This window comes from Gopherus flavomarginatus, chromosome 4, assembly GCF_025201925.1.
Source record: "Gopherus flavomarginatus isolate rGopFla2 chromosome 4, rGopFla2.mat.asm, whole genome shotgun sequence".
NCBI lineage: Eukaryota > Metazoa > Chordata > Testudines > Testudinidae > Gopherus > Gopherus flavomarginatus.
The window spans coordinates 90,161,202-90,174,102 of NC_066620.1; the positions used below are offsets into that span (position 1 = coordinate 90,161,202).

At 50.5% G+C, this 12,901-nt stretch overlaps 1 protein-coding gene across 5 annotated transcripts in view; it reads left to right on the top strand.

The window, feature by feature from the left end:
* The window catches only part of RPS6KA2 (ribosomal protein S6 kinase A2), a 463,478-nt gene that overhangs the window by 404,094 nt on the left and 46,483 nt on the right, over positions 1–12,901 (top strand). For all 5 annotated transcript variants that reach the window (XM_050949056.1, XM_050949058.1, XM_050949059.1 and 2 more), the window contains one exon: positions 12,477–12,607. In XM_050949056.1, the coding sequence (XP_050805013.1) occupies positions 12,477–12,607 (131 nt within the window). The remainder of the gene's footprint in view (positions 1–12,476; positions 12,608–12,901) is intronic.

Consider the following 12,901-nt stretch of genomic DNA (forward strand, 5'->3'; position numbering starts at 1 on the left):
GAATCCCAAGCCATACCTAGGCGGTGGGGTCGGAGTGAGAAGTAGCGGCATGGAGCACTGCAGATCCGAAGGCTGCGTCCTCTCTGGACTGCTGGACCAGGGCGTAGTGGGAAGCAAAGGTATGGACCGAAGACCAGGTCGCTGCCCGACAGATTTCCTGGATGGGCACACGGGCGAGGAAAGCCAGCGACGACGCCTGCACCCTGGTAGAGTGTGCAGTCACACGGCCCATAGGAACGTGAGCCAAGTCATAGCAGGTCCTGATACAGGATGTTACCCACGAGGATAACCTCTGCGAGGAAATGGGAAGCCCCTTAATGCGGTCCGCTACTGCCATGAAAAGCTGGGGGGATTTGCGGAACGGTTTGGTCCTCTCCACATAAAACGCGAGAGCCCGACGGACATCAAGCGAGTGGAGTTGTTGCTCCCTGCGTGAAGAATGAGGTTTCAGGAAAAAAAACTGGGAGGAAGATCTCCTGGTTGACGTGGAAGGCTGAGACCACCTTGGGGAGAAAGGCAGGGTGCGGTCTCAGCTGCACCTTATCTTTATGGAAGACTGTATACGGGGGATCTACCGTGAGAGCCCGGAGTTCCGACACCCGTCTAGCTGAGGTAATGGCTACTAAAAAGGCAGTCTTCCAAGATAGATAGAGCAGGGAGCAAGTAGCTAACGGCTCAAAGGGGGGCCTCATGAGCCGAGACAACACCAGGTTAAGATCCCAGGTAGGGGCAGGGGGTCGGACGTTAGGGTATAGACGTTCCAGCCCCTTAAGGAATCTAGTCACCATCGGGTGAGAGAAAACGGAGCGGCCATCCCCACCCGGGTGAAAGGTGGAGATAGCCGCCAGGTGGACCCGCAGGGACGATATCGCCAGGCCCTGTTGCTTAAGGGACCAAATATAGTCCAAAATATTGGCCACCGAAACTTCCATCGGGAGGAGACCCTTCTCCACGCACCAACAGGAGAAACGCTTCCACTTGGCCAAGTACGTCGCTCTAGTGGAAGGCTTCCTGCTGCCCAAGAGTACCTCACGTACCGGGGTGGAGCAGCGCAACTCAGAACTGGTCAGCCATGCAGGAGCCACGCTGCTAGGTGCAGCGACTGGAGGTCCGGGTGACAGAGAGTTCCGTGGTCCTGGGTGATCAGGTCCGGGTGAAGGGTCAGGGGAACTGGGTCGGCTATGGCCAGGTCCAGCAACATGGAGTACCAATGTTGCCTGGGCCACGCCGGGGCTACCATGATCACGCGGGCCCTGTCCCTGCGCACCTTCAGAAGGACCCTGTGGACCAGCGGGAACGGGGGGAACGCGTAGAACAAGTGGGTCGTCCACGGAATAAGGAAGGCGTCCGCTATAGACCCGGGTTCCCGGCCCTGAAAGGAGCAGAACGCCAGGCATTTCCTGTTCCCCCTGGACGCGAAGAGGTCCACGCGGGGACAACCCCACCTCTGGAAAATCGAGAGGGCGACGTCCGGGCGGAAGGACCATTCGTGCACGAGGAAGGATCTGCTCAGGCGGTCCGCCAGCGTGTTCCGTACTCCAGGGAGGAAGGAAGCCGTGAGGTGAATGGAGTGGGCTATACAAAAGTCCCAGAGTCGCATCGCCTCGTGACATAGGGGAGAGGATCTGGTGCCACCCTGCTTGTTGATATAGTACATGGTCGTCGTGTTGTCGGTAAATACCACGACTCAACGACCCTGAAGCTGGTGACAGAACGTTTGACAAGCAAGGCGGACCGCTCTCAACTCCCGCATGTTGATGTGTAGCTCCACCTCCTGTGGGGACCACAGGCCCTGTGTCCTCAGGGTTCCCAGGTGGGCCCCCCAGCCGAGATCTGAGGCATCCGTCGTTAGGGACACCGAGGGCTGGGGTGGGTGGAATGGGAGCCCCGCACACACGATGGACTGGTCTATCCACCAACTGAGAGAATCCAACACCCCCTGGGGGATTGTGATCAGCATGTCTAGTGACTGCCTTGCCGGCCGGTAATGTGCGATGAGCCAAGACTGGAGGGGCCTCATGCGGAGCCGTGCATACCCGGTCACAAACGTGCAGGCTGCCATATGGCCTAACAGGGTTAGGCATGTCTGTATCAATGTCAGGGGGGCTGCCAGCAAGCGCTGAACGATCGCCGACAACAACTGGAACCTCGGCAACGGCAGAAGGGCCCTGGCCACGGTGGAGTCCAGGACGGCCCCAATGAACTCCACCCTCTGCGAGGAGAGCAGGGTGGACTTGTCCACGTTGATCATGAGGCCCAAGGTAGCAAACAGGCCGGTGATCCTGCGGACGTGGCTGCGGACCTGCAGCTCCGACGTGCCCCGAATTAACCAATCGTCGAGGTAAGGGAACACGTGAAAGCGACTGCGCCGAAGATGTGCCACAACGACAGCCATGCATTTTGTGAATACCCTCGGAGCCGTAGAAAGGCCAAATGGGAGGACCGCAAATTGGTAGTGATGGCGGTCGACCACGAACCGAAGGAAACGTCTGTGGTGTGGCCATATGGCAATATGAAAATAAGCGTCCTGCATGTCGAGGGCGGCATACCAGTCTCCAGGATCCAGGGATGGGATAATGGTCCCCAGGGATACCATGCGGAACTTCAACTTCACTAGATATTTGTTGAGCTCTCGCAGGTCGAGGATAGGCCTGAGGCCTCCCTTGGCCTTGGGGATCAGAAAGTAGCGGGAATAAAACCCCTTGCCCTTCTCGTTCTCCGGAACCGCCTCTATAGCTCCTTTGTTGAGGAGTGTCTGTACCTCCTGGCGGAGGAATTGCTCGTGAGAGGGGTCCCTGAAAAGGGACGAGGGTGGGGGGCGAGAGGGAGGAAATGATACAAACTGCAGACGGTATCCCGTCTGCACCGTGCGTAAGACCCAGCGGTCGGATGTTATCCGGGACCACACCTGGAGGAAAAACGAAAGGCGGTTGGAAAACGGGGGGGAAGGATCCATGGGGGATACTGGTATTACGCCCTCGGGCGCACCTTCAAAACGAAGGTCTGGGTCCAGGTGGGGCTTTAGAGGAGCTTTCGTTTTGCCCCCCTTGATTGCCTGACGGCCTGCGCCTGCCATTTCTGCCGCGGCGCCTATTAAGGTCCTGCCGCTGGCGGAACTGGGGGTACGGCCAACGCTGCTGCTGTTGCTGCAGCCGGAAGGGTCTGCGTTGCGTCCCAGGCGTGTGCATACCAAGGGAGCGCATAATGACCCGATTGTCCTTAAGACTTTTCAGTCTGGGGTCTGTCTTCTCCGAGAACAGGCCCTGGCCTTCGAACGGGAGGTCCTGGATGGTGTATTGGAGCTCCGGTGGAAGGCCAGAAACCTGAAGCCAGGAGATGCGGCGCATCGTCACCCCCGAGGCGAGGGTACGGGCAGCCGAGTCTGCAGCGTCCAAGGAGGCCTGCAACGAGGTTCGTGCAACCTTCTTGCCCTCGTCAAGAATCGCCGCAAATTCTTGACGCGCCTCTTGTGGCAGCAGCTCTTTGAACTTATCTGCTGCCACCCAAGAGTTAAATGCGTAGCGGCTAAGAAGGGCTTGCTGATTGGAAACCCTGAGCTGAAGGGCCCCAGCCGAATAAACCTTGCGGCCGAGGAGGTCCATACGCCTGGCCTCCTTGGATTTGGGGGCTGGGGCTTCCTGTCCATGACGCTCCCTCTCGTTCACCGACTGTACCACCAGGGAGCATGGTGTCGGGTGAATATGGAGGTACTCATAGCCCTTGGAGGGGGCCATGTACTTCCTTTCGACGCCCCGTGCAGTAGGGGGGATGGAGGCCGGCGATTGCCAGATCGTATTGGCGTTGGCCTGGATCGTCCAAATGAAGGGCAGGGCAACCCTGGTGGGAGCATCGGAGGAGAGGATGCTGACGACGGGGTCCTCGATCTCAGAGACCTCCTCAGCTTGCAGGCTCAGATTCTGTGCTACGCGCCTGAGGAGGTCCTGATGTGCCCTGAGATCTAGCGGAGGAGGGCTATTAGAGGAAGTGCCAGCCACTGCCTCATCGGGAGAAGACGATGAGGAGACCCCCGGCAAGAGAGTGTCCAGCGGGGGGTCCGCCTCAGCCCTCGCCTCTGGCTCAGGAGGGAGATCAGGGTCCTGTTGCTTTGACCCGTCCTCCCCGTCCGGGGAGGGAGGGGGGCGAGACAACGACGCCTCTGGCGCCCTGTGCTCTGCCGTTGCAGGCCTAGGAGGAAGCTGTTGGGGGCCCTGGGCTTGATGGTACACCCAGGGTGTCCAGAACCCCCACTGCTGCGGACCCTGGTCCTGTTGCGGAGGGTCTTGAAAAAGGGCCGCTTGTCTGTCAGTGCCCAGCGCGTATACACTGTCCGCCTGCGATGACACCGACGGCTGTCTGGAATGCCATGGAGGGGCCGACCGCGGCTGGTAAGAGTCTCCGCGTCCTGGCGCCGAAGATGTTCTCGGTGCCGGGGACCGGTACCGGGAGTCATACCGGTGCCGGAATCGGGACTGGGGTCTGTCTTGGACTCGGTGCCGGGATCGGGACCGGGACCTGCCACCGACGCGGTGTCGGGAGGTCGACCGGGACCGGGACCTGCCACCAGCTCGGTGCCGGGAGGTCGACCGGTGCACTGATCGACGGCGGGACTGGCTCCTAGAGTCCCGGTGCCGGTATCGGTGGCTGGAACCAGACCGTGACCGTCTGGAGGCTGATCGGTGCCGCGAGTACGACCGGTACCGCCGAGGGGAGCGGTGCCAGGACTGCGAGCGGCGGCGGGATCTTGAGCGACCATGGTGTCGGGACCTCGACAGCGAGCGTGAGTCCCGAGACGGCGCTGTCATCATAGGTTTGCCCCTGGACGCTACCCGCACCGGAGGTACCGGGGGTGGAGGCTGAGTTGACTCAGTCAGGGCAATGAGGTCCCGTGCCGAGGCGAAGGTCTCTGGAGTGGATGGGACCAACAGCTCAACCCCAGATCTTATGGGGGAGATCGGCGGGACCGGACTCGACGGACCCTCTGGGCCAGGAGTCGATGGTGCCGGTAGCGCTGCGGCAGATGTCGGTGCCGGGTGCTCCACTCGAGTCTGCCTGGATGGAGTTGCAGACTTCGAGGGTCTTGCTTCTGCACCCGGTGCCGGGGAAGGTCGATGCCGGGGAGTCTTTCCGGTGCCGGCGCAATCCGGTGCCGGTGTCGAGATGACGGCCTGCGAAGCTGCCGGGTCGAGTGCCGCTTCCATGAGGAGAGTCCTAAGTCTCTGGTCTCTCTCCTTCTTTGTTCTAGGCTTAAAAGCCTTGCAAATGCGGCACTTGTCCGATCTGTGCGATTCCCCCAGGCACTTTAGACACGCGTCGTGAGGGTCGCTGGTCGGCATCGGCTTCTTACAGGCCGCACATTGCTTGAAGCCCGGCGAACCAGGCATGAGCCCGGTGCTGGGTGCCGGGAAGGGCTACGGCCCAAACCGGCTAACAAATATCTACAATATTATTTACACTATTAACTATATAACTAACTACACTTAACTACTAACTACAACTATCAACCGTAGAACAAGGAGAGCTAGGGACGTGGAGGACAGCTATGCCGCGCTCCACAGTTCCAACGACCGACACGGCAGTAAGAAGGAACTGAGGAGTGGGTGGGCCGGCAGGGGTATATATCAGGTGCCATGGCGGCGCCACTCTAGGGGGCGACCTGCCGGCCCACTGGAGTTGCTAGGGTAAAAAGTTTCCGACGAACGTGCACGCACGGCGCGCACACCTAACTGGAATGGATGTGAGCAATCACTCGAAGAAGAACACTCTGATCCCCAGATTAATGCGAATGATCTACTGCAGCATACTGTGGTGTCTGATAAAGAGCCAACTGGCTGTGTACCTGCTGCAGGTATTAGGAGGGGAAGGTATAGGCCCACTCAAAACTAAAGGCCCACCCCTTGAGCCAAGGTAGAGGAACCGCAAAGCCCAGACCACAACTTAGTTTGAGGGACAAAACAGGAGAATGCAGGGACAGGAGTCAAGCTCATAGGCCAAAATGAGGGATCTAGAGGGGGACATCAAGCAGAGAATAGCATCCACAACTCCTCCAAGGAATACAAGGAGCCAGTGGACACCACCCAGAGATGTGAAGCAACAAGAGACTGGAAACAGGCCCCACAGTCTTAGAGCAGCCTCTCTACACCCCACCCTGATCAAACTTCTTCCTTCTGGTCTGCTGGATGGCCATTTTGGCCAGCACCAGGAGGAGAGGTTGACAAGGAGGTCTCACGATTTTGCTGGGCCATGGATGAGGTGTGCAAATACAAGGAGGTATTGGAGAAAGTGCAGCCAGGACCTCTGGAGGAGGCAGAAAAGGGGCTGCAGCCTTACAAACGCTACGTAAATGTGTGCCTGGGTCTCCTTCTCGCTGCTTGGCTGTGTAGATCTACACTTGGAAGAGTATATTATACAGAAACTGTCATAATCATAGGATCATTGTATGTCTAATAGGGTCAAACAGGAGCATGTTTTGTTGTTTCCTTTCTGTCATGATTCGGACCTGAGAATTATCCACCTTGTCACTAATGACAAACTCAAGCAGACAGTGCTATAAAGATGGCCTATATCTTGGTCATGATAATTCTGTTGCTGAGTTTCATTGAGGCTGCCAGAGAGAAATAGAAACAAAGTACAAGCATAACCTGTTATTTTACATTCTGAATGAGTTCTCCTGTCTGGAAAATATTTATATATCATTTTGGCCCCAATAACTTACCATTTGAATAATTGCTACATCAGAAGTTGTTTTGTGTGGTCTAGGATAGAACAGACAACAAGGAGTCAGGATTCCTGGTTTCTGTTGTGAGCCAGATATCCTGTGTGACTTTGTCACTTCATCTCCATGTCCATTTCTCTATCTGTGAAACAAGAATAACAATGCTTACCTCCCAAGTAGTACTGTGAATCTCAGTTAATTGATGTTTGTAAAGTACTTTGAGATCTTCTTATGAAAGATGCTATAGAAGTGCAAAATGATTTTTTTTTTTAAGTTTGAGAGATCAATGTGCATTTGAGAGACTCAGTGCGGACAGATTAAAGTCATGTTTTTAGACATACTAGCTGGTTGTGGTCAACTTTTGATATTGAAAACAAAATAATTAATGCAGTTCTTGATGAAGAAATTGGCTGTGGATTAGTAGTTAGCTTTTTAGTAGAAAGGCACTGGGGTCATAGAGTTTGGAGCAGGAGCTGAGTTTTCCTAAAGATCAAGTGTGTTCAGATTTGGTTTTGATTTGGGCCTGTCCCTACACCAAAATGTTCATTCCTACTTTTGTATTAACCAGGTTTGTAAAACTGATGTGATGCATATGCCAGTGCAGCATCTGATTTTGCATGAGGCCTGGTGATTCAGTGTGAGATTTTGGAAAGAGAGAACTCTCCAATATGCTGAGCAATGAACAGCCAGCTCAGATAATTTTAACAAACAAACATGATCTTTCTGACGCTCTGGAGATGGGTCTGACTCAGTGTGTTTATTTCTAATTCATATCAAAGCTAAGAATGATCCCTGATGAAGTACATACCAGCTGCAACCTTGGCTGCACTGACCTCTACAGTGTTGGGCAGATCATTTCCTCTTAACATGTTTGTCCTATGCTGGCCTCATGTGATGTTTAGATGTTGCTTGTAATTATTAGAACTGGGAGCACTGGCTGTTGGGAGTCTGAAAGGACAGGAAACAGGAAGGAGGGGGGAGGAGCTGAGGAGGTGGAGTGAGAGTTACAGAGGGTGGTGCTGCAGCTTGGAAAGGAGGTTTCCACTGTAAAAATAAAGTCCCATTGAAGCTTATTAGTACCTTGCCTGGTTGATACAACACTTTGGCGACGAGGATGGATCTTCTGCCTCTGAACCCACCTGCACCCTTTCTGCAAAGCCCAGGTGAGCCTCCAATTGCTTTTACTGTCTGGATCCATATGTTTGAGACTTACCTGCTTGCAATCAGTGCTACAGAGATTTCTGAAGTAAGAAATCATGCTCTGCTAATCCACTGCCTTGGAGCAGAAGGGCAGCGTATATTTTACACTTTTCCCCTTGCAGATGATAAATATGAGCCTGCACTCATTGCATTAAAGAACTTTTTTGTACCAAAAGTGAATGTAGTAGCTAATCGCTACAGATTTTCGCCAGCGTGAGCAGAAACCAGGGGAGACTATAATGCAGTATATTGCTTCCCTGAGGAGTCTGATTGTAACTTGTGACTTTGGGAATATGGCAGATGAGATGATTAGAGACCAGCTCATTGAGAAACAACCATGCTTCGTGTAAGAGAATGCTTACTTCTAGAACCACAACTTACACTAGAAAAAGCAATAACCATTGCTACTCAGATTGAGTCAGCTACACCTGAAGCCAAAATAATGAGCAGAGATACAGAAAGCACAGTCCAGGCTGCGACTCCTTTGCAGAAAAGTTTACTATTGCTGCAGACAAACAATTGCAAAAGGAAAACTAGTAAAAAGCCACTGAATCAGCAAATGCAAAATACAGTAAAAGCGTGCTTTCACTGTGGATCCCCACAACATCTTGCAAGCTACACAGGATGTCCAGGAAAAGTAGTTCAGTGCAATCATTGCAAAAAGATTGAGCATTTTGCTAAAGTATGTCACAATAGCCAGTTCAATCAACAGGTGCATGCAGTTACAATACCAGATGTTACTATGCTGAGCATGGACAAAATCACTACCGCACATATTCCAGAACAGATAAAGTGCACTGTAAACATTTCCACCATACCCTCAGACAAATCACACTCTATTCAGTTAATGCTGGACACTGGCTCAGCAGTATCTATACTACCTGATTCCATCTATTTGCATTACTTTAAAGATGTGCCTCTTACTGAACACAAACTTCAGTTGGTGTACTGTTTGAAAAAACATATCCCAGTACATGGCTGCCTGCTGGCAATAGTTACTTTTGGTGATTGCTGTGTAACTGCAGAGTTCTACATTGTCTACAAAGGCACTCCTATCCTTGGCAGAGATTTATTGGCTGCTCTAAATCTCAGGATAGTTAATGGACGAATTGATCTTCCTGAGCAAAGCACTCTTGCAGTACACACACCAGTTTCAGCTGGGACCCAACACCAGGTTGAGGAGAAACTCAGCTGTGCTTATGGGTTTATGCATAAAGTTAAAATATGGAATAATGTGATGCCTGTATGACAGAAATTACGGCCAGGGATGGACTCTCAAACTGAAGCACTCATAAAATCCTGTGTCACTTGCCAAATGCATGATAAGACAGCAATGACATGTACCTCTCCATTATAGCCTGTTCCTCTTCCTGAATCTGCATGGGAAAAAGTGGTGATTGACATTGTAGGACCCTTTGATACTACTCCAATCGTCTGTCATTATGCCATCACTTTAATAGACTATTTCAGTAAATGGCCTGAGGTAGCGTATACATCGCAGATTTCTTCTGCTACAATAATGAAGTTCCTCTCTTCAGTTTTTAGCAGGGAAGCTAACCCCAAAGAACTGGTTTCACATAATGCTAGTGAATTTACTTCCCTGGAGTTTGAAACTTTTCTAGCAGAGAGGAACATTTTACACAGAAGTTCATCCCTATATTACCCTCGAGCCAATGGGGAAACTGAGCAGTTTAACAGAAGTTTGAAAGAGAGCTAAACTGGAAGGGTGACTGTGGATACCTTTCACTACTAATTTCTTGCAAGCATACCAGGCTACACGACATGCAATGAAAAGATCACCCGCAGAGTTACTCCATGGGAAACAGATGAATACTAAACTGAACATTGCTGGATTGTTAAAAGCATGACCTGATGCCCCAAATGAGGATGATGTGAGAAAAACAGTTGAACAGAACCAAGCAAAGTATAAGGCTTTCACAGACAAGCAGCGGAATGCTAAGGAACCAAAGTTTGAGTGTGGTTCCTTCATTAGAATACGAAAACCTGGAATCTTACGCAAAGGGGACCATAAATTCACAGCTCCTCTTAAAATCATAGAGAAGAAGGGACCTTACACCTATCTACTTTCTGATGGGTGGGTACGGAATGCTTCTTGTCTTGCACCAGCCTATGCACCAAGAGGAAATTATGCTAATACCCAGTCTGCATTGGATGACTTCACTATAGAACCAACACAACAAGAAATTGCACTGGAACCGGGGCTTGAGAGACAGCCTGTCAGATCCAAATGACAACCTGCCTGGACTAGAGACTATGTTATGTAGTATCTACAGTATTTTCAGTGTACTATTTCTGCCAACAGTATAGTGTCTTGTTTCATATTTGTTCCTGTGGTTAGAACAACGTTTATTTTAATTGGGAAAGTTTCTTAAGAGAGGAGGGAATGTGGTGTTTAGATGTTGCTTGTAATTATTAGAACTAGGAGCACTGGCTGTTGGGAGTCTGAAAGGACAGGAATCAGGAAGGATGGGGGAGAAGCTGAGGAGGCAGAGTGAGAGTTACAGAGAGTGCAGCTGCAGCTTGGAAAAGAGGTTTCCACTGTAAAAATAAAGTCCTGTTGAAGCTTGTTAGTACTTTTGCCTGGTTGATACAACACCTCAGAAGAACTGTTTAGAGCATCTCTTTCTCTGTTCATTATTCTTACTGCATTCTAGGGGAAATGTTCAGATTGGGAAATGTTTACCTTGCTGGGTAATTCCAGGGCACTAAGGACCATGAACAACTGTGCATGCCAGGCCCATTGACATCAATTAACATTGCTATTGGTGTCAACAGAGGTTGCACGCAAGAATCAAGAGATGTATACCTGGCCCTAGGGGGATGTATGCCCTTTGCTCAGGTGAAACTGGATGTCCTACAAGTTTTCTACCAGGAGATACTTTAGTAAGGAAGGTTTAGCTCCTTAACCTTTTTGTAGAAAAATGCTTGCTTTGTAACTGAAGGAAGAATCAGAAAAACAATGAAAGAGGAAAAAATAAGTGGGCTAAAATAGCATGGGTTTTAGAATACCCATCTAGTTAAAATCCAGGGGACGGTACCAGTAGATATTACTGAGCCCTGTTATTTGCTTTGTTTAAAAATGTTTATAAGTGTTCATTTTATAAATGATAAATATAATGTAATTCTTATTTTCCTTGCTATGACAGGTTAATTCTTGGGCTGGATACCAGAGAATGTTGTATGGGTGTGTGACTCAAAGGGCAGAAGGATTTAAACTTTTTAAGACCCAGAAACCACCCCTTTCATGGGCTTTACAATGAGAGAGGGTCTTAAGGGAAAGAAATATCCCTGATGATCCTTTCAGAGTAGTTGGTCCAGTTGGTCTATCCAGGGGCAACCCTACATGCTCTTCCTCCCCGTCATCCCCACATGGAATAGGTGACTGCTCCCAACCCTAAACCTGCTAGATTTCAACCAGGCCAGGAACCAGCTGTGCAGAGGCACCGTACATCTTCCATTGCTCCAGACCTGTGGTTTCTCCCCACTGCCCTGACCCAGACAACACATCTCCATTTTTGCTTCTCTACACTCCTTCTGGTGGTGGCAATTCCCAGGCCTCAGGAGCAGGGTTCTGGGGGCAGAGGAGGGAGGGAATAATTCAGTAGAACCTCAATTGAACAACCATCTTACATGAACCACTTTTCACAGCTGAGAATAAAGACCCTCCGTAACAATAGTGATGTTGATGAAGAACACATTGACATCCCTTCACATTCCAGTGGCTTCAGTACCTTGGACTGAAGGACAAGAAGAAAGCCAAGCAGTCTGTCACCTTCCAACTTATGCACCATACCTACTCTAATTTTAGATGTTCAATTTTATGAACTGTTTGATTTTTGAATTCAGTTCCCAATTAGTTCATAAAATAGGAGATCAGCTGTCCAGCCGTGAGTTGTATTTTTTTCCCCTGGGGACTTTCCACAAGCCAAAGGGCAGGGCCGGCTCTAGGCACCAGCATTCCAAGCATGTGCTTGGGGCAGCACTTTTCAAGGGGCAGCACTCCGGGTTTTTGTTGTGTTTCCTCCCCCCTCCCTCTTCAGCGGCAGCACTCCCGTTTTTTTTTTGTTGTTGTTTTTGCTTTGGTGGTGGCATTCCACCTCCCTGCCCCCCCCTTTTTTTTTTTTTTTGGCTTGGAGCAGCAAGACACCTGGAACCAGCCTTGCGAAAGGGAGAGCAGTAATGCCCACTACTTCTCCCAGCCTGCCCAGCCCCTTCCTTCTTTGCATGGACCCCAGAGTTGTGAAGTGCCCTCTGTTGTAATGGTGCTGTGGAAACTGCTGTGCAACAAGGGACTGCCGTGCAGGAGAGGGGAGATCCATGCATGGATATTCCCCTCTGTGTTCAGATACAGGGCAGGAGGAGGTGATCCATGCATGCATCATTGAGATACTGATGGAGACTATGAGTGTGTGACTGCTAATTTAGTGGGGCTTGCTGTTGGATGGTAGTGGTGACCTTCATTGCTGCAAATGTTGTACCATTTACTCTCCTTCTGATCTCTAGGTGTCCAACTCATGTAGTCATACCCTCGTTTCTTCTGCAGATTCCCCTGGTGTTCCTCCCAGTGCCAATGCTCATCATCTTTTTAGAGGATTCAGCTTCATTGCATCCACTTTGGTGCAGGAGCCTTCACAGCCAGATTTGCATAAAATCACAGTTCATCCAATTGTGCAGGTACTGACACTTTTAATTATACTTCACATTTGATGAGCAGATATATAGCAGCATCGTACATTTTAAACTACATCAGCCAATCAGATTATCCATCCCATGTCTGTTTACATACAGCCCATAGTTTATCCATCCTAGTCTATTTACATACAACCCTCAGAAGGTGTAAAAAGAGAGATATTCCAAAGGCTTTTAGTTTTACGTTCAACTTTCCTATTTACTGGCATAAAGAAAATGTGAATCACACAATTTCATTATTGAAACAAAGTGCACTTCTAAACAGCTGACAATGAGCTG